General features: G+C 45.4%; 1 protein-coding gene across 1 annotated transcript in view; it reads right to left on the bottom strand.

Annotated features, from left to right (window-relative positions):
• LOC136587344 (myosin light chain kinase, smooth muscle-like) overlaps positions 1-21,882 on the bottom strand; it is a 67,705-nt gene extending 45,823 nt beyond the window's left edge. The window contains exons 1-6 of the mRNA XM_066585913.1: positions 21,842-21,882; positions 21,451-21,514; positions 20,184-20,302; positions 19,760-19,849; positions 19,587-19,637; positions 9,006-9,088 (exon numbers count right to left, since the gene is read on the bottom strand). Of these exons, the coding sequence (XP_066442010.1) occupies positions 9,006-9,088; positions 19,587-19,637; positions 19,760-19,849; positions 20,184-20,302; positions 21,451-21,514; positions 21,842-21,882 (448 nt within the window). The remainder of the gene's footprint in view (positions 1-9,005; positions 9,089-19,586; positions 19,638-19,759; positions 19,850-20,183; positions 20,303-21,450; positions 21,515-21,841) is intronic.
• Between the last annotated feature and the right edge of the window lie 449 nt (positions 21,883-22,331).

Below are 22,331 nucleotides of genomic sequence, written 5' to 3'. Positions count from 1 at the left end.
ATGTATCTGTTTTGTTATGGAGTACATATTGTTTTAAGGATCTGTTGTAAGGCTGTACAACTGGCTTTTTGGACATAGTAGAAGCAAGGAGAGGCCATGTTGTTGGGCAGTAGTGCTCTAGTCACTCAAGAGAGCAGACCTGTTGGGGAGAGCTCTTTTTAGCGCAGAACGGGTAAGTGCTGAGTGTACTGCCATGACAGACAGCAAATGGATCCAAAACATTGTCAGTAATCCGTAACAGAATAAATGGACTATGTAAGCCACCTGCGGAATAAGTTGACGCTATACAAATAAAGATTATCATCCTTCACTAAAATCTGCCAAACACTTTATGGATTGTGGTCCCATTTTAAAATAGCCAATCAAGTTCCAGCATGAAGTTGGAATTGACTGTCCAAAATTCTTTTCTTGCACCCTACGGTACAGACCATGATGTTGGATGCATTATGCCAAAAGGGTCTGGCCTGGCCTTCTGCAGAGGACCTACTAGCATCAAGGGTGATGAAGGTGTTGCCACCAACTTAAAGTTAGGTACAGGGAGGAACGAACTTTCATTGTCCAAGCTCAGTCTCATGGCAGTCCCTCGGTCTATACCCCCTAAAGGACGTCCAAGGTCTATCAGACCTGACACATTACACTGCAACCACGCTTTTTTTGCGGCTTTGACATTGTGTCCCCATTCGGTTACACAGACCACACTGCTCTGCCTATGCAGAAACAGGCCATCTGTAAATAATGTGCCCTATGACATGTGGGCAAACAATGCGCACCATCAGCTGCACCTCCAAGCTGCCCTGCCTACCACCACTTTTACGGCCAAGTTGCCATGGGAATGCCATTTAACCAGCCCCAATATACCACTGCTTCGCAAATATTTATGTGCATAAAACTATCCTAAATCTTACTTAAATAAAGACATAATAAAGGAGATTTCTTTCCACTCTTACACAACAGCGGAGCACTTCAAAAGCTGGATCCTGCCTGGTACAGGTCTCCCCGACTCCGCTCAACACTGCCAAACCCAACACACAAACAAACAGGAGTAAAGCTTTGATGAAGGAGCAGAACTGGGAACTCCCGTTTCATTCACCCCAGGAGAGAAGAAACCCTACACTACCAAGGCTCGCAGGGAGCCGGAGCCGAACACGACAGAGCCCTGGAGATACGTAAACAGGGACTTGTACAGTAAACACGTGCATCATTGTAGAGACGCCAACTGTACAGCAGTGAGAAATTTGCAACATTGTAGCAGACACATAATTATGTATAATTCTTCAGTAGCGGATTTGTTTTTCAATACACGTGAGTGATCTCCCAGCATATGACACATACGACTAGCAACAAGGGCTTATTCTCACACAGGGGAAGGGACTTGTTATTTGTATAAAAACAACGTATTCCACAGTGCTTTCAGATAATGTATTACCTCCCAGCAAGCTGGGTACTCATTTAAACGACCTCAGAAGGATGGAAGACCGAGTCAACCTTGAGACGGCTACCTGAACCATGTGGGGATTGAACTTGCAACCTTCAGGTCACGAGCCTGCAATTGTCCCATAAATCTAATCGGGGCTGGCAGAAATTCAGTTGCATGCTGTAGAATCAGTCACATTCATATCCCTTTTGGGCATGCTCATATGTGGCAGATTTTAAGCTGCAGCAAATACTCCATGTAAGGTCGTCTGAAGCTTTCCATAGCATTGCTATGAAAAGCTCCGGCCCCCTGTCCATGAGTGGAGAACCATTGCGATTCTCTGCTCGCGGCCGGCAATTCGCAGCATGCTGCGAATTGCCCTGATTCTCCGCGGTCAGCCTATCAGATTAGGCTGACCTGCGGAGAACCACTTGCGGCTCCTGCGCGGCTCAAGACCCACTTGCGTTTTTCTTGCACTTTTTTTTTTACGCAATATCACTACTTTTCTTAATGCGATTGTCAATGGGGCTTTCTAATGTTAAAAATGCATCGCACAAAACTTGCGTGAAGAAATGCGCAATAAAGACGCAGGTGTGCAGGAGCCCTAATTACGTTTGGCTGCATATTTTGTAAAGTGTCTTTAGATGACTGTTGTGGGTGGAGAAGTGTGACAATTCAGTATATAATGCAGAGGGAGTACCCAATATATACAATATTAAGGCACACTGGAATAAAGCTGAATAAAATGAGTAAGCCTTTACCTTAGAATATATATGTGCTTTAATGCCCATGTTATAGTTAACAGCACATAATACAAGGTAACTGCAATAATAGCACTCCACTAATCTCAGTCCGATTCCACAACATTACACATCATGGAATATAGCACACAAGCCTTCCTTTGGGTTCTATAGTCTGCTTCTATCAATACGGACTCCTGGAAACACAGCGTACAGAACCCACTTAAAGTGTCTTTTTTACTTAAGGGCTTCTGCAGATTAGCAATTTTGTGCACGCAAACCGCAGAGTAGAAGCCATTGATTTTAATGGGTTCCCTCACATTCTGTGTTTTTAAGCTCAAATTTCACACGTGCAAAAATATAAGTGAGATGCTCTATTTTTGTGCGCATTTACGCACCCAAGGCAGAACAGGAGAGGTTACCACAAAATTGCACATTGACCACAGCGAAATCGTGCAGTTCATCGACAACACTGGGGACTAATTAGGCTGCACAGCCTGTTCAATCATGGCATCGGTGTGTCCCACTCCAATGAGAAAGGGCCTGCAGGGCCTGGCAGTGCAGAAGAGTATAGTAGAACGTGCAGATACGCATGCGATAGCGCTATTATGTCATGCAATCAGGAGCATATATACGCCTACACTCGTCTGCAGGAGCCCTAAGGCTTGCGCCCGTTCCCCTTGTCTCAGTCTGTGAACAGCAGTTCACTAAACAGCCCAATTCCTTCTAGGTGTCCCTAATGGTGGGCACACCTAGTGTTTGTGTTGAGGTCAGCTTCACTTTTTTTGCAGAGGCTGCAGCTTCTACCAACCCCAGAAATTTGACAATACCGCCGGGGTCAAAAACACTCTTCTCTACTTCCGCTCTCTAACCCTTGGTTGGCTCTGGTCCAAATTCCTGCTCTCATAGATATGTAGTCTTGTAGCCAGCAGCCTTTTGTCCCCTTGTCTGCCATCTTCTCCTTTTTCAGCCAGCAGTTCCTTTAACTTCCCTTACAGTCCCTGCACTCCTGTTGTGCAGCAAAAATTCTTCCTCTTCTACCTAGGCATCACCAATCAGCAAATATCCATTAAGCACGTTCAATTATGCTGCAGTTCTGGCACAATTTTTGGTGCACTTAACCATCCATCTCTAGCAGCCTTTCGAGGGAGTCCCTTAGAACTGTGAAGTTTGGCCCACAGAGGTCAGCAGACATGTATATAAATCTCTTTAGTGGTACTTTGGGTCCATAAGTGACCAATAGCCGTGTGCTGAAGGTAATATATGGAGTATTAGGCTTAGACACATCACATTAGTCAGAGTTTTAAGCTAATAGCGGTTAATATTTTTACTTGCGCCTGGTATGTGAACACATCTCACTTCTACTCGTGTACAAAAGGGACAGAATTACAAGGACACGTTTTGGCACCATGTAAAGCAGTCACTGATTTGCACTTTTATTTGCAACTTCTCAGTCTCATTTTTAAATCAAATTAGAGAACGTTTGCTACAACCATATGGAGTCTTCGCATGGGGAACCACTTTAAAAAGTCAAGTCACCTCAACGGGAGCTGCTGCTGCTGGTACATCACTTCTTCATGGCACCTCTGAAGTGCCCTGCCAAACAGGTAAATCTTACACAGCACATCATTAACCCCCGCATACCCAGTACACCATATTAACCGAACATATACTCAGCACTAACAGCCAGGTAACCCTCATGTAACCTGTACACATAACTAACCACGCATGCCCATCACGTCCAGTAGTCCGTCAAGTGTTAGTGCCCTGGTCTTCGGGCATCCTCAGCATCTGCTCACTGTCTAGAAAAGGACCACCTGCCCTGACCAGTCCTGTTTACAGCAGAGATTTTGTTACCATTGAATCCAACGTAGTGGCTATGCTCTCCGCAAACATGGCAGGAAATCTGCAGTCTGTTCCATGGGGATTTTGTCATAGACAGACGAAATCAGGACAGGGTACATTTTAGCAGTGTGTTCCCCATCCCAAATAAATCCTCTGGGGTATCTTTTTTGTATTAATCAGAAGCCAAGATGATTGTAGTCCTTGTAGGCCAATGCAAGCTAGTCATATGCCCAACTCAATCATATCAGTGGTCGCTGTTGGATCAGTACCCAAGCATTTGTAACTCAGTGGTATGCAAACAACCAGAACCCTACTGGACAGTGATGAGGAGCAAGAACCCTGAAACAACTTGGCTTATATCCCTAATCATGGTGCTAAAGATCAGACATTGACTTCTTGGGAAGCTGCATTGGGGAGGAGGGGGTTGTTGCACCAACCAACACACCACTAGGATCGCTACAAGACGCTGTGTGTGGGTGCGGACTTACCCAGTAGCGCTGCTCCCATTACCTCACATCCACAGCACAAACCACATGTTGTTTCAGCACCTTCAGTAGGAGTTTGTTAGCATTCATGTCAGCAGTATATCATTCCCACACATCAGGGTCATGCCTGTACATAATCCAGGTGCGTTATAGGTTATCCCGTGCATCTACCTGTCCTCGCTCACAGCGCTCTTATATTTGTTTTCTCAGGCGGAGGTCTCGTGACCAACCAAAGCCTGCAACCACGGACTGCATAGTGACGATCAACACATCGAATAAAGGCAACGTGTTCCAACGGATCAACATGTGTTATTTGTTTATGTAGCTGTCAGCATGCTGAGGGTTGTAGTTTCACAACAGTGATTCTCCTGTTTAGAGGTGCAAGAAGACCATATGATGACCTCCTTGTATGGAGCTGCAGGGTCTGCATGTTTAAGGAGCCCGGCCAAAAAAGAAACCACACACTACACACGACCAGATTTGAATTGCGGAATCTGCAATAGTCACCTGTGCGGACAGTCCGCGGCATTCCGCATCCCCTGAACCAGACTATCCCCTCCTCAATCTATACTAAATGCAACAGCTAGACTCCTTCTCCTATCCAGCCGCTTCTCAAATGCCTCTGCACTATGCCAGAACTCCACTACAGAACTCAATTCAAACTTATCACCCTTATCCACAAAGCTCTCCATGGCACCACGCCATGGTACATAGCATCCATCCTGTCCGTACACCACCCATCTCGCGCGCTCCGATGAGCCAACACCTTGAGATTGAACACCACTCAAATTCGATGCTGACCTCTAGGACTTTCCTAGAGTAGCACCAGTCCTCTGGAACACACTACCCCAAAACATCCAGACAATCTCCGAGACACGGAGCTTCATACGTGCCTTAAAAAGGCACCTCTTCAGGGAGGCATACCAAATCTCCTGATCTAATCGCCCACGACATGCCCCTCCCTATGGATCCCCACACCTTGCACTTTGCCTATCATATACATCTTCTGCCCTCCCCAATAATTACTACTGGGTGTGGCCAATGGACAGAGCTTACAAAAATGGCTAAGGCATGCTTGTTGTGCCACCTGTCCCCCTTTCCTTCCATGCAAAGTTAAGAGGCATGGTAGTGTCAAGAGCCTTCTGTAACACTGCCTTCACACAGGCTGTAAAACATCATGTGGATGAGGTTTCAAATTTCTTCTGAACATGGAGAAGATTCCTGCACCAAATCTGCTGCATTTTTGAAAAATGATACAGATTCTAAATCCACAGTATGCCCATTTACTCTGTGGATTGCAAACCTTGCATAAAGCCTCATGTCCACGGTCTGATTTTTGCTGGGGAATCCAAAGTGAGCATCTACCTCTGGATTCCGCAGCAATAACGCTCCATAGCATGCTATGGAAAAATGATTCTTCATTCACACGAGCGGAAACCAATTGAGTCAATGGAAGCCGTCCGACTTGCGGGACGCAGATTTTGTGAGAAAAGCAGAAAGTTTAAAAAAAAAAAAAAAAATCTGTTCTACGCATGTCCGACGGCGAGCCATGCAGACCATCCGTAGTACAGCCGGAAGACGACAGGTCCACGGCTTACTAGGATTAAAATCAATGACACAGATTTAGCCACTGTGGATTTGCTGCCCAAGGGCTCTTTCACACGGGCGTATTTTTCATTAGTATTTTGTGAGCCAAAAGCAGGAGCGGGTCCAAAATACGGAACAAATGCAAATCTTTCCATTATACTTTCTCTCCACTTCTGGTTTTGGCTCACAAAATACTGATGAAAAATACGCCCGTGTGAAAGAGCCCTAAAGACCACAGCAGATACACAACGTGGGAAGGCAAGGGTTGTATTTTCATGATTTTTTAAACTAAGTGGTTAAAGATGCTTCTAAAATGTAAATATACTGCAAATGCCCCAAAGAAGACATGGTACCGATGCATCTTGTCTCCACCAGATGCTAGGGGTTGACCAGGCTTAGCTGGAGGCAACGCCCCGGTCACACCCCTAGCTGCCGATTGGCTCCAGTTGTGTGTTGTGCCGTCCCCACAGTTAGTTGCCAGACATCGGGCATTCATTGGAGGGTGGCGACCTGAGAGCGGAAATGGGAGGGCGGCGTGGAGGATGTCAGTGGAGCTGTAAGGGCAGCGAGGGGGAGAGTCACAGCAGAGCGGTCAGACCACTGACAGCAGTGGGGTAGGCAAGGGACAGTGACAGCAGCGGCTTTGGCAGGGGAGATTTACAGAGCCTGACGTATAGCGCAGAAGCCAGCAGAAAGGAAGCGAGAGCGGAGGCCATAGTGACAATAGCCAGGAGGGGAGATGAGGTTAGAACGGCGGAGATGGGAGGGGGTGGGAGACAGACAGGGCCGCAGCCGACATGGGAGAGTGTCAGGAGGCACTAGCAGCGGACATTACAGCCCTATGGGGTTAGTAGTGTGTGGGGACCGGAGATGTTCACAGCTGGGAGAGGCAGAACTTGACATGCTGTGTGCGGGGAGCAGCCAATCCACATCACAATTCATCTGCACCCAACAGTCATGCCATGTGAAAGAGCCCAGAAGGAAAGAGGGTGGGATGCTTGTTTGTTTGCGTGTGCTTTGTATACACATAGGCGTGTTTGTGTGTATGTTAAGGCAAGTTTACACAGGCCGACTATCAATAGAATAATCGCTTGAAGAGCAAATGCAATCAATAGTCATGTATTACAAACACGGCCACCAACAGCGTGCTGCGTGATCAAACGCTGCCCGTCAGTCAATAGTATTTGAGGGCCTTGCAAACAAATCTGCATAGAGATGCCCTCTACGTACCATAACTCAAACAACTGATCAACAGTCGTCGCTCTGTGTGGAAGCCAACAAGCGACTTGTTCATACAACTTTTTTACGCGACCATCTGAACGACAGTTGCTCCGTGTCGGGCTGCATTCACATGTGGCGGTTTTCGCAGCGGTTTTGAGTTGCAGTTGTTCCAAGAATAAAACAGCTTGTATTATTAAAAAACACCCATGCAGTTTTTAAAAAAATATTTTAATTGCAATTGAAAACTGCAGCAAAATGTCATTTGGCAAAGCCACACACGGTTCTACTACAAGCTGGCGCCATCTTACAATTTTCCCCCCCAAGCAAAATGCAACATAAATGTGTTACACCTATAAAGATTGCACAGCCAAAAACTACAGCAGCTCATCGTAGTCACAAGCAGGTTTTATAGGGTGCGTTCACATGTAGCCGATTAGCAGCAGATCTTGATGCAGATCTGCAGAAAGTCAGCTGCATGTGACTGCACCCTCAAGCTGGGTTCACACGGGGCGGAATTGCCATGGAATTTCCGTGCAGACTTTCTGCAAATTTGCAAAAATCTCGTCCACACGCTGCGGACAGTCCGTTGCGGCCAAGCCATGCCGAAACTGACAAGCCGCACAGAATTCAAAGCCGCAGCATGTCAGTTGTATCACAGTTTCCGCTGCTGGCTCTCTCTTCTCTATGGGGAGAGATGGCCGCAGCGTAAAAAGGCGCTTTCAAGACCTGCACCAAAATCTGCGGAGCTTCAGCAAAACTGTTTTGTAGCAGGTTTCATCCATCCGAGTGACTGAGAATCATTGATCCAGATTGTACAGAACGTCTGTCTGTGGACGCGGTTACAAGTGCAGAGTCAGCGTACTCACATGGGTCAACAGTTAATCAGTCACTTGTTTTTAGTTCACCTAAAAACCAAACTATCAGCCCGTGTAAACAGGCAGTCGTTAGTCTATGAATAACTGCCTGTAAGGGGACCAGATTTTCCCAGGGCTAGAGCGGGACAAAGGGGTGTGGTCAGGGCTTCATGATGACAAAGGGGTGTGGTCAAATGCATGATTTCACCTTAGTCATTATAAGAAGTACAGGGCTGTTTCACAAAAAGACAGGGAGCAAATCCCACATTTAAAAGAGGCAAAATACGTACCATTGCTGTGGATTATGGCTGGAAGCAAGTCGTGTATCCGCAGCTAATTTTATACTATGCGGCGCTCCCCCTCACCTCCTCCATAAACTCCCCACTGTCAGAGCTCCACAGGCTCCCGGTTCCCAGCGACCTGACCAGAATGCAGGGAAGCCGGGGAGTGCTGACAGAGGGAAGCCTTCAGAGGTGGTGAAGGGGGAGCACACACAGAGACAGACACACTACAGCAAGCCCAATGTCTGGAATTTTTTTTTTTTTTTTAAACCCCCATTAAAAAAGGGAACCATTCACCAAGGATGGAGGGAATATTCAACAGAATTGCAGAACGTGCCCTCCTACAGAATATTCAGCACCAAAATCTACAGTGCTAATATGCAGATTTTAGTGCAGAATTCAAAATAGCAAAAATTTTCATTTTGGTGCAGATTTTGCCACTGCAGTTTTCCAGGTTAATTGCTGCAGAGCGCCCACACCGACTACACCATGTGTGAAGGCTGCCTAGTGAGAAAGAATAACGCTCGCCTGCTGTTGTATTAAATTACCCTTACGAACTCGTTGCCACAGCCACTTACCTCTCTTCTTCTGTGGAGCCACAGCTCTAAGCCCCTGCGTGTCGGTGGTATTTATGGCACACCTGCCGTGGGAGGGTGGGGTCCTGAAAGGGATTTCCAAGATTAGAAAAGCAGTGCCCCACCTGTACACAGGTTGTCTGCAGTATTGCTGCTCAGCCCCATTCAGTGTATGTTCACATGTGGCAGATTTGCTGCAGTAAGGCTGGATTCAGACAAATGTATATCGGCTGGGTTTTCACGCCAAGCCGATATACGTCGTCTCTCTCTGCAGGAGGGGGAGGCTGGAAGAGCGGGGAGCAGTGCTCTGAGCTCCCGCCCCCTCTCTGCCTCCTCTCCACCCCTCTGCACTATTTGCAATGAGGAGAGGCGGGATGGGGCTAATTTGTGGAACTTAGCCCCACCCCATCCCACCTCCTTTCATTGCAAATAGTGCAGAGGGACGGAGAGGGGGTGGAGAGGAGGCAGAGGGGGCGGGAGCTCAGTTCCTGCTCTTGGCTCTTCCATCCTCCCCCCCTCCTGCAGATGAGGACACCGTATATCGGCTCGTCGTGAAAACCGAGCTGATGTACAGTGGTCTGAATGCACCCTAAGGCTGGGTTCACATGGGACGGATTTGCTGTGGAAATTCAGTGCGGCAAATCCACCCGCGGCTCCTAATCCCAGGATTAGCCAGCCATGTGGACGAGATTTTGCAAAAACCTCACCAATATGGGGCAGCCAATCCGTTGTGGCAAAGCCGAGCTTAACCATGGATGCGGCGCGGAATTGACAGCCGCAGTTGTCAATTTTTTCTTTTTTCTCATTGCGGCCTCACTCCTCTCTATGGGGAGAGAGAGAGAAAGCTGCAACGGAATGCTGGCGGCCGAACTGCTCCAAAACCCACGGCAAAATGCTGCGGGTTTTGAAGCTGCTTATAAGTGTGGCCAAGCTGCGAGATTTCCGTCCCATGGGAACCCAGCCTAAGGAATCTGCAGCAGCTTCTCTCCACCAAATGCTGAGGTTCTTGACACGGATTTTACCTCCTTATTTAAAAAGGTGAAATCGGTGGTGAAAATCCACAGGAAAAATTGATATGCTGCAAAATTAAAATTTACTCTGCGGATTTTCTCTGCAGCGCACAGCTGCGATTTCTTAAAATCACATCCACATTTCTTGTACGGTTAGGCCTGAGTCACGAGTATATTTGTAAGGGTGCATTCAGACGACCGTATATCAGCCGGGTATTCACACGTCTCTCTCTGCAGGGGGAGGAGGCTGGAAGAGCCAGGAGCAGTGCACTGAGCTCCCACCCCCTTTCCGCCTCTCTGCACTATTTACAATGAGAGGAGGCGGGGCAGGGGCGGGCCAAATTTCAGGAATTAGCTCCGCCCCCATCCCACCTCCTCTCCTTTGTGCACTGTGCGTTATGTATTTGCTTGCGCAAGAGCGTTTTTTAAAATGTACTTTTCGTGCACAAAAAAAAAAAAACAACACACTGATGCGCTCAGCTATTGAAATGCCCAATTAGTTTAATGTGTTCAAAATGTGCTCCTTTCATGCGCAAATGTGTAGGACAATTAAGCATGTCCATGCAACTGTTCAATCAAATTATGCGCTTGTGCACAAACACATTGAAATCAATGGGTTCTATTTTCTGCATATATGCAGGCAAATACATTCATGTGCCGTGACCGTCGCTCTATTGGGCACGCATCTGCGCATTTTACTGTACTTTTTGTGCTGTCAGGGACCGTTCACACCGGCTTGGGATTTATTAGGCAGCCTAATTAGTACCAGATGTGTTCGATTTCTCGCATAATTGTGCATCGTATTGCCGCAATTACACAGGTATTGGGTGTGTATTTGCGCCACCCCCCCCCTCCCCCCCCCCCCCATAGATGCCTATTGGGCCTTTGGTGCACAAATGCACAGTAATATAGAGCATATCTTGACGCGTGATGCCATTTTCCTGACGTTGAGGTCGGCGATCTACAGGCAGATGAACCCCCTTTCCACAATACCCTAAATCAGCTTAGTAATAGTGTCTTCTATATCAGCCCCAGTAGTAATAATGACCTCCACAGGTGCCTCAGTAATAGTGTCCCCTATAATGACCCCCGCAGTGGTCCCAATAGTGATGGTGACCCCCACAGTGGCTCCAGTCGTAATAGTGACTTCCACAGTGGCCTCAGTAGTAAAAGTGTCTATATTGCCTATATTGGCCTCAATACTAATAATGCCCCAGTAAAAATAGTAACCCCCACAGTAGCATCAGTATTAATAGTGTCCCTTATATTGGCCCCAGTAATAATAGGGCCCCACACAGCAGCCCCAGTAGTAAAAGCGCCCCCTAAGACTGATATACTTATCTCCTCCTTGTCCTAAGAGACAATGATCCTCTACTCGGTGCTGCTGCGGGTGGGAAGTGTGTGTGCCCGGACTCCTCCTCCCTTCTCCTGTCCTCCTGCGGAACCAAAGAGGAAATGTCAGGGGAGGAGTCCCGGGTGCACACAATGACGTCAGTCTGTGCACCTGCAGCTGCAGCAGCAGCACCCCTGAGTGATTACCAATCGTTAAGCCGCAGCACCCCGACTTGTAATCATATTCATGGTGACCAGACGTCCCAAAAGCGGGACAAAAGGCTGTCCTGCTTAGGGACCCTGGGGACAGCGGGACACAGGGTCCCAAAGAGGGACTGTCTTGCATAATTAGGACGTCTGGTCACCTTATTTAGGCTGGATTCAGACGACCGTATATCGGCTCGGTTTTCACGCCGATACAATATACGGTGTCCTCATCTGCAGGGGGGAGGATGGAAGAGCCAGGAGCAGGAACTGAGCCCAAGCCCCCTCTCTGCCCCCTGTGCATTATTTGCAATGAAAGGAGGTGGGATGTGGGCGGGGCAAAGTTTCAAGAATTAGCCCTGCCCCTATCCCACCTCTCCTCATTGCAAATAGTGCAGAGGGGCGGAGGCACAGAGGGGGCGGGAGCTCAGAGCACTGCTCCTGGCTCTTCCAGGCTCCCACCCTGCAGAGAGAGACGATGTATATCGGCTGGGCGTGAAAACCCAGGAAATATACAGTCGTCTGAATCCAGCCTTAAAGTGACCCTCCAGTCCTGGAGAAACAAAGATGGCCGCACTAACTGCTCTGACTACCTGGTGCACACTGTATACTACATGCAACATTAGTGTAAGATGCTACACCTGCTGTGATTAGCCAGTGATGTCCACAACATGAGCATTGCTGGCCAATCAGAGCAGCATGTAGTCTCTTAGGCTCTATAATGTATATGATGTAATGCACACTTGGCTACAGATTTATGCTGTGGACTTAAAAGCAAAATCCACACAGAAAAATCTGATGCGGATTCCGCTGTGTAAACATTCCCCGAGGGACCTTTCACACAGGACGTTACGTACTACGCCCTCCTCCTGAATATTCAGCCCCAAAATCCGCAATGTTAACATACAGATTTTGGTGCAGAGCTGAAAATAGCAGAATCCTGCCAGCAATTCCGCATCCAAACCCGCAGTTAGCCGTGCAGATCGTGGTGCGGAATTCAGGGACGGCAGATTCCGCAGCGCTGTTGGGGAATATTCCGTCCTGTGTGAAAGGTCCCTTAGGCTTCCAAAGCTCCACCAGCAGACAGCAGGCATCGGGTAGTATTAAAACAGCTACAGATGTAGCCATGTTAGGCTGGGTTCTAACACGGCGGATTCCTTAGGTGCGGGTTTTGGAGCAGCTTGGCCACGCGCTTTTCTGTTGCGGCCGGCGCTCCCATAGAGAGGGGCGCGGCCACAATGAAAAAAAAAATGGACATGCTGTCGCTGGGGAATCCACGCCGCAGCGCCAGCTTTGCCGCAATGGATTGGCTACCCTGTGTGGATGAGATTTTTCACAAATCCCGTCCACATGGCTGGCTAATCCCGGGATTGCAATATTGGTCGGAGTTACTCGGACTGATATTGCACTCGCCTGTGTCAATGCACAAAGAATGAAGAGGGGCCACAGGAAGAAGTGGATCAGTGACAGAACGAGGCACAATGAGGGCAACAGATAATACAACTGTCACCGCATTCCATTCCAGGGCACATTTGTCAGGCACTGGAGGATTGCTGTAACTGCTTGCTGTTATGGGGGTGCGGGCTTTACATACGGAGCTTATAGAAAAAAAATATGCAGCATGCTTTATTTTCTTGCGCATTTGCGTACCAAAAGTCCCTATAGGAGTCATTGGAGATGCGCAAATACACGTACAATACACTAGGAGATGCGTGATACACTGCGTAATTACGCAGGTAAAGAACATCTCTAGAACTCATTATACTAATTAGCCATTTCAATGGCTGGAAGCATTGGTACATATTTTTTTGCATATGCAAACGCACATGCCTTACATGCCTAAAAAACAGTAAAATACATGCCAATGCGCATTAAAAAAAAGCTAAGTTTGTTCCGCAAATACGTGAGGGGATCACTTAAGGGAACTTTTACAGGATACAGAATATGCAGCCTAGGGTGTCATGGGGGAATTGCAGTTTATTGATCAATGTATATCCACTGCCTCACAGAGAAAAGGCTGAACCATGAAGAAATGTGCAAAATGAGATGAAACTCAACACAGAGAGAGAATTAAGTTCTGAACAATTGACATAGAGCCTTGTGTCAAGGCAGCAGAAATGCAGTCCTAAACTATTGCTCACGACTTGAAGGTTTTGAGTTCAATTCTGCATGGTCCAGGTAGCCGGCTCAAGGTTGACTTAGCCTTCCGAGGTCGGTAAAATGAGTACCCAGCTTGGTGGTGGTAATAAATAAATGACCTAAAAGCACTCCGGAATACGTTGGCGCTATACAAATAACAAGTTTTATTTATTTTCATTTCAAACAATTCCATCTTTCCTGAGGCCAATAACCTTGATAATTGGTCAGTAATGGGGGCCGCCATATCCGGCAATACAGTTAATAGCATGACATGGCATTGATTTAATGAGTGCTGGAATACAATCCTGGGCTAGTGTTTGCCATGTGGTATTGACCATAGCCCCCTATTCATTACACAACTGTCGGTGAGCGTTCACTCCCGCAGATTATTGATTGCAGAGAAAGCTATGGATCATGATGGGCAGGGAATCACCAGGACATCCGGCGAAGAATGCCAGCTGACGTACGCTGTGTGGGGCTGCGAGATATCCTGCTGGAAAATGGTGTTGGGTACGCTGTACAGATATGTTAATGTGACGGGATTCAGCACCCCAACAATATAAGTGTGCCACCGATGTGTACTAGAGATGATTGGTTGTTGATACTGATGGCACCCCAAACCACGCCCCCATGTCGATGAGCTCTGCGGCGCTCTAGGATGATGTAAGGATCAGCCCAGGTGCCAGGATGGCTCCGGACCCTCACTCATCATTGCTGAGACAGAATCTTGATTTGTTGCTGAACCCCACACTGTACCATTCGTCATGCCAGGTAGCTTTGGAGCAACACCATTGCAAGCATTCATGACGATGGTGCGGTATAAGGGCAATCTTCACAATGGATGGCTTCTTGAATGTGATAAAATGATTTCAGTCTTTAACCTGGCTATGGGGAGTCCTGCATAAAACATACATGTATGGTATAAGTTAAAAATTAAAAACATCGTAAAGAAGAATTGTAGTATCCACCCACCCCTCATCTATCCAACTATTGACTAATTTAAAGGTCTATTCCCAAAATGTAAAGTTTTCTCCTATCTACAGTTACCTCCTATCCACCACTAAGACCCCCACTAAAATCTAGAGAACTGCTATCCCTTTTTCCTCTCCTCTCATCACTGCGGGGTGTGCAGTAAGCCTGCAGTGAGTGACAAGAAAAGAGGAACACAGGACCCCTGTTCTCAGGATCAATGGGGGTCTCAGTGGTGATTAGGGGATAACTATAGATTTTGGGATAACACCTATAGTATAAAAAACCTGGGGAGAGTCTCATATAAGTCTCACTATGTAGTCTGATGGTAGCTTGTCTCATAGTCTGATGTAAACCAAAGATATTATGTTGGAAATGTTGATGTTAAAGTCTGAAAAAAATGGAGAGCAATTAAAAAAAATTTGAATTGACCTAATTCCTTCCACATAATCCACATTTTACAATGATGATTTTCGATAATGTGGCTGCAACAAGTCCAAGTCTAGAAGGGTCTCATATACTCACTTTTTTCTCCAATGTCATTAGAACAATGTTTTGCATCAATGTTTATGATGAAAATCTGAAAGCAAATGAAGTTGGGGTTAATAAACTTGTCTCGTATAGAGACCCCATTCTCAAATATCCTACTAGGATGCCTCTGCATTAGTACTGTGTAGGGAGTAAGGGGGGGGAGCAGAAGCGTCTCTTGTTCTGAAGGACGTAGGATGTGTAAATCCAGCTCTGCTGCTCCTATGGAATTACATGACTGAATCCTCGTTGGTCAGGCCGCCTTCACATGATGTTCTACAGATCAACTTATAATCATTGATAGTATGGATAATACAAAGATGGGGATGGGATCTTTCTAAACCCCAGTGGATCATGGACTTTGTTGGTTATTTACTTAGACTGGTGTTTCATATGCTGGTCTAAGTAACGTCAGCGCCCGCCTATGAGCAACAAATGTATTACGAGGCCGAAGCTTCTTAATACATTTCTTTCGTCTGGTGGCACCTCTGTGCGCCAGATGACAAATTTACTTCAGCGAGGAGCTGTAATAGGTTACTGTTATAATCTACATCAGTTTCTGGTATAGTTTACAGTAAAGAAACGGACTGCGTGCAGCCGTGCCTCCAAAAAACGGGCCTTACCCACTATTTGAAAAAGTGATGGATCGTGTGTATAAACCCCAAAAGTCGGAGTTTTTGGCATGTACACCAAAAATGCAAATTTCTGGTGCCAGAATTCTGCTGTCCAAGGGTTTTTAACCCCTTCCCGCTATATGACGTACATTTACGTCATACAGCGGGGACGTCAGCTGTTTGTTACAGCTGACACCCACGGGCAATAGCTGCAATTAGCCACGCCGACGATCGTGGCTATTAACCCTTTAAATGTCGCTGTCAATTGTTGACCTACGGGACCCCCTCGATGTTCAGGGGTCCCGTATGGTCCCCCCGCGTGAGATGGCAGAGAGCCGTGCGGGTGTCATGGCAGCTGGGGGCCTGCTAAAAGGCCCCAGGGCTGCCTTAGCAGGCGGCCTATCAAGCCCTCCCAGTGGGGACGGCTTGATAGACCACCTGTCAGATTGCAGTATGATGTAATGCTATGGCATTATATCATACTGCAGGAGTAATCAAAGCACCGCACGTTGTGGTCCCCTAGGTGGTCTAAAAAAAAAAAAAAAAAGAAAAAATCAGAACAATAACATTTTACTAATTGTGAAAAAAAACAACAAAAAAAGTAATAAGAGTTTAAATCACCCTCCTTTTTCCATATCTATAATAAAAAAAATCATAAAACAAAAGTACAAATTTGGTATCGCCGCGTCTTTAAAAACCCAATCTATCAAAGTAGTGCCTGATTTACCCTGCGCGGTGAATGTCGTCCAAAAAAATAAATAAATAAATAAAGCCAGAAATGCACTTTTTAAAAATTAGATGTCTTTAAAAAAACATAAAAGTAGTAGTACTGACCCATAGAATCAAGTTATCAGGTCATTTTTGTTGCAGTTTGTGCGCCGTAGAAACAAAATGCACTGAAAGATGGCAGAATGTCGTTTTTTTTTCATTTTACTCCACTTAGAATTTTTTAAAAGTTTTTCAGCACATTATATGGTACATTAAATAGCACAATTGAAAAATACAACTCGTCCCGCAAAAAACAAGCCCTCATACAGCGATTAATAAATAAAAGAGTTACGATTTTTTAAAAGGAAGGAGGAAAAAACGAAAATGAAAAAAAAAGTGCCGCGTCATTAAGGGGTTAAATAGGCTTTATTTTACAAAGATCTGGTTCTCACAATTCATCCAGCAACGATTCAGTGATTGTAGCCCCATGAGCTCAAGCAATAGTAATGACCGAACTTTTGAAAAGTTTTGTTAGGCTAGTTCATTGAAGTTTTGCAAAAAGTTTGTTTCGGATTAAAGGGGTTGTCCCGAGGCAGCAAGTGGGTCTATACACTTCTGTATGGCCATAATAATGCACTTTGTAATATACATTGTGCATTAATTATGAGCCATACAGAAGTTATAAAAAGTTTTTTACTTACCTGCTCCGTTGCTAGCGTCCTCGTCTCCATGGTGCCGACTAATTTTTGGCCTCCGATGGCCAAATTAGCCGCGCTTGCGCAGTCCGGGTCTTCAGCAGTCTTCTATGGAGCCGCTCGTGCCAGAGAGCGGCTCCGTGTAGCTCCGCCCCGTCACGTGCCGATTCCAGCCAATCAGGAGGCTGGAATCGGCAGTGGACCGCACAGAAGAGCTGCGGTCCACGAAGACAGAGGATCCCGGCGGCCATCTTCAGCGGTAAGTATTGAAGTCACCGGAGCGCGGGGATTAAGGTAAGCGCTCCGGTAAGCTTCCTTTACTTCCCTGCATCGGGGTTGTCTCGCGCCGAACGGGGGGGGGGGTTGAAAAAAAAAAAAACCCGTTTCGGCGCGGGACAACCCCTTTAAATTATTTTGAACCAAACAGAAAGTTTACCAAAAGTCCTAAAACTGGTGTATAACAGTGTCTAAGAGCCATCAAAGCCATGTCTAACACTGAGGCCTCCTGCCCACGGATGGAGCGGGATATGCCTGAAGTTTAATGTCACGGGAATCCCGCGGGATAGACAAAAACGTCCTCGCTGGCGATTGTGGAAAAATGCACGTTTTTCCGCGGTCTCCATTCAGAATAAATATATTAATGAAGACCTCCTGCCGCAGAAAATAGAACATGCTGCGATTTTTTCACGCCGCAGAGTCCCGCATGTGAGGACTGAGCCATTAGGTTCAATAAAATCTAATAGCTGCGTTACTTCGCGGCGGATTTACGCCGCAGGGAACGTGGCAGAAATCCGTCCGTGGGAATTATCCCTGAAAGTATTATGGCTCTTAGACAGTGTTATATACAGAGTTGCCGCCTGGCCAGTAATTAGGTATAAAGGCCAGTGCAAGTATTTATTTTTGACCAGCAATGGTAATTATCGGTAAGAAGAAATAATTGCATTATGTTCTTGGCGGCAGCAGATTGTGTTTGAGGGTGCGGGCAGACGAGCGCATAAACAGCGCGTTTTTGCGACCAAACGTATATACGTGACCATCTGAGGCAATGGTTTCGAATGTATTCGTTCACATGGGCGATTTTACGGCGCGTAAAAACGGCAACCCGAAAAAAAACGGAACATATGCGACCGAAATACGCGCCAACGCATATTCGATGGCCGAAAAGACCGTTTGAAAAGTAGGAACAAACGAAAATACGCTTTCTAGCTCTGGTCGTGATCGGTGAAAAACGTTCTCTCGGGCGATTATACGTTGCGCTCGTGCGAACGTAAATACGCCTACGCTCGTCTGCCCGCACCCTGACTGTGTGAGTCCTCCTGCTGCCGGGAGATTTACGGGGAGGGTACTGTATCTAAGTGTAGGCCACTGTTTGGGTTGTTGTTACTACTGAGGCCACTGTGGGGGTCGTTATTATTACTGGGGCAACTGTGGGGGGTCACTATTACAGTTGGGGCCAACGTAAGCGAAATTAATACTACTGGGGCCACTGTGAGAGTTATTACTATTATTGGGACTACTATGGAGGTCACTATTATTACTGGGGCCACTGTGGAGGTCAGAGTTACTACTGGGACTACTATGAGGAACACTTGAAGGGGGTTCTTTACTGTAAGAGCAGTGAGACTAAGGAATGCTCTGCCTGAGAACGTGGTGATGGCAAAATCGATAGAGGAGTTTAAGAGGGGACAAGATGCCTTTCTAGAGCACTATGATATAATCATAACCAGCGGGGTTGTTGATCCGGGTCTTAAAGTCAGGTAGGAACTTTCATCCAGGGATTATTCTGACTGCCATTATGGCGTCGGGAAGGAATTTTTTTCCCCCAAATGGGCTAAATTGGCTTCTGTCTCATTGGTTTTTTTTTGCCTTCCTCTGGATCAACAAGATGGGGTGGGGGTGGGAACAGGCTGAACTAGATGGACATTGTCTCCCTTCAGCCTAACATACTCTGTTACTATGAATGGGGCACTATTACTATTACTACTGGGACCACTACTTGGACCAGTATTACTAATGGAACCACTAAGGCGGACACTTACTATTGGAACCACTACTGGGAGCACTGTTATTTTTGGGGCCACTGAGGTGGGCACAATTGCTAGTTGTGGTCACTAGAATAATAGAATAAAAAAACATATGTTGCATTAAGGCCCAGCTCTTTTTGCCTTGGCCGGTATTTTTTCGTTACAAAAGTAGCAACCCCTTTTATATACCAGTGTTCATCTACTAGTGGTGAGTAGACCCTGTTTCCGTGAGAACGTTGAAATAAGTTCATTGCAGGCGAAACGTTTAGCAAAGTTTGACCTGAGAAAGGGTTTCACTGGTTTGGTTCACTTAACGATATTCAGCAGTATAAATCCAGCTCTGCACCTTCTATAAACTTACTTGAGTGATTCTACGCTTGGCCAGGCCTCCTTCACATCATGTTCTATAGGCCTATAATGGCGAACACAGATCCAGTTATATTCATTGATAATTGGTCAAGTGAAAAATTACAAAAAAAATCTAATCTATAGAATCTGTTCCTACCAAACTCAAGCACCATAACATGTACTCACCTTATAATAGGAAATAATAACCTGCTGATGGTCTGTTCTCCAATGTCTAAGTATTGTACTTCAATCTCTCCTTGCTCCTCCTCTTCCTCCCTTGTGAATAAATAAGATAAAACATAGGTACATAATTCTGAAAGCCAATAAGAAAACAAGAACAAAAACATCTTAAACTACAACTATATAATGATTCCACGCTTGCCCGGGCCTTCTTCACATGATGTTTCATAGGCCTGTAATGAAGAACAAAGGTCCAAGTATCATGATAATGTGTAAACTTACAAATAAAATCTCATCTATAGAATCTGTTCCTACCAAACTCAAGCGCCATAAAATGTAGATCCACTAGTGAAACAGTCTTCCTGAATCTGCAATGTTATAAAATTAATTTAGTCACCATATAATAGGAAATAATAAGCTTTTTACAAACCTGCTGATGGTCTTTTCACCAATGTATTTTATGTAAATTTTTCCTTCCTCATCTTCCTCCTCCTTTTCCACCTCATCTTTCTCCCATTTGAATGAATTAGTAAAACATATTACATAATTCTGAAAGCCAATAAGAAAACAAGAACGAAAACAACCTAAACTACAACTATATAGTGATTCCACACTTGGCCAGGCCTCCTTCACATGATGTTCTATAGGCCTATAATGGAGAGTGCAGGTCCAGTTATACGCATTGATAATTGGTCAGGTGTAAACTTTTGCAAAAAATATCTCATCTGGAGAATCTGTTCCTACCAAACTCAAACCCTATAAAATGTAGATATTTATTGTGAAACAGTCTGGCCATCCTGAATCTACAATGTTAGAAAATTCATATAGTTGTAGTACCCCAGAGTGGGGTCCCACAGTACTGCTATATCCAATTTCTGAAATCATGTGTCTATATCTTTAATTGTGTGAAATTGTGTGTATATCACTTTAAATATGTTAATTGGGTGTGCCTATGCAAGGAAACCCCACAAGAGTTGGCAGAATTCACCTTAACCTGCTCTCACAACAGCCCATCACTCCTAGCTAGCTCAGGGATTGGATGGTTAGTTTTTCAATAGCTAAGGATTGGGTGAGGGTTGGGATATAAAAGGTAGAGAGTGGGCGGGATTGGTCAGTCTAGCTCAGGCCGGGAGAGAGTCTAGTCCAGGGGAGCCTGAGATATAGACTGGGAATAAAAAAGGAGAACATCCATGACAGCCAGTGCGATGGGAAGCTAGAACATCCAAAGTGTGAGTATTCAAATACAAGAAATGTTTAGCAGAAAGAGGAGAGATAGAGAAACAGAACAGGAAAGAAAGAAAATTAAGTCAGCAAGTCATAATCAATGTATTAATAAAAGCCAGAGAGAAAAGCCAGAAGATAGTGTCAGTCCCCTAAGAAAAGTTCGGAAACAATCAATGTTGTAAAGTGTAATTCAAAGTTTTTATCTGCTTCAAGTGAATTTAATGTAATCCGTGTCATCACTGCAAGTTTTCACAAATTCTCCCTTTCTCTGCAAATAAACAGTTACATTGTTTTCACCATCTAAATCTGCTTCATGGAGTGCTTCCCACCAACTCCAACATCTACACTGAGGTACCACACGACACTACAGGAGAGCAAGGACTACTACCCACATTATTGTTTAGCAGGAAGATTGCATTTTATCTAAGCATTGGTGTCAACAGGCCTCCTTCTATATCACACTAGAGAAATACAAGCATTATTCCTAAAGATAAGTAACGGAATAACGGCTTAGCCTGCTTCACCATCTGGATCCACCTAATATAAGAAAAAACAAGACAAATATTATACATACAGGCTCTGGTTTTTAGAAAGTTCTACCCAAAACAAGGTTCTATTGGTGACGTTTGTTCAAAACTAGTCCTGAACACTGGTGTATAATACTGTCTAATGGCCATAAAAGCTCTGTATAACACTCTAACTGTGTTTTGTAAGGCTTTTATGGCTCTTAAGACAATGTTATACATCAGTTTTAGGGGTTTTGGTGAACTTCTGGTTTGGTTCAAACTAATTCAGACCAAACCAAACTTTTTACAAAAGTTTTGCAAATCAACTGAACTTCATCACTAAAAATGATACACATACATCTCATCCAGGAACTCCTCCTCCACTGAACTTTTCTTCATCCTAATAGAGAGTAGAGAAGACAATGAGAATTAAACATCAATGACTTTTGAGACTTCTTAAGATATAGACAAAAGTTTAAAATAGACAGCTATGTGCTTCTAATTGACTAGACCCAACCTGAAGCTAAGACCTTAACCTAAACTGATAGCTATAAATACCCGCTGTAGTGTATTTATACCCAACCTGTACCCGCACCTCTAGACCTGAACCTAAAGCCTGATCACCAACCCATCAATCACCAACATCTACTGCCTACATAGTCAGAATAAGCTCAGGGTATGAGAGGTTTCAGGGCATTATCAGAGAAATTGTACATATACAATAGACATGAACTTACCTGAAAATATGCAAATCGCTCACCAATGCTACCAAAACCAGAGGGGAAAAAGATGAATTTACAGAGAAAAGAACTATCTGCTGATATACTTATAGGATGGAGAGAGGAGAG

The sequence above is a fragment of the Eleutherodactylus coqui genome, chromosome 13, assembly GCF_035609145.1.
Source record: "Eleutherodactylus coqui strain aEleCoq1 chromosome 13, aEleCoq1.hap1, whole genome shotgun sequence".
In the NCBI taxonomy this organism is placed as follows: Eukaryota; Metazoa; Chordata; class Amphibia; order Anura; family Eleutherodactylidae; genus Eleutherodactylus; species Eleutherodactylus coqui.
Note: the sequence above shows the minus strand (reverse complement) of the source record. Positions and strands in the feature narration are given on the sequence as shown.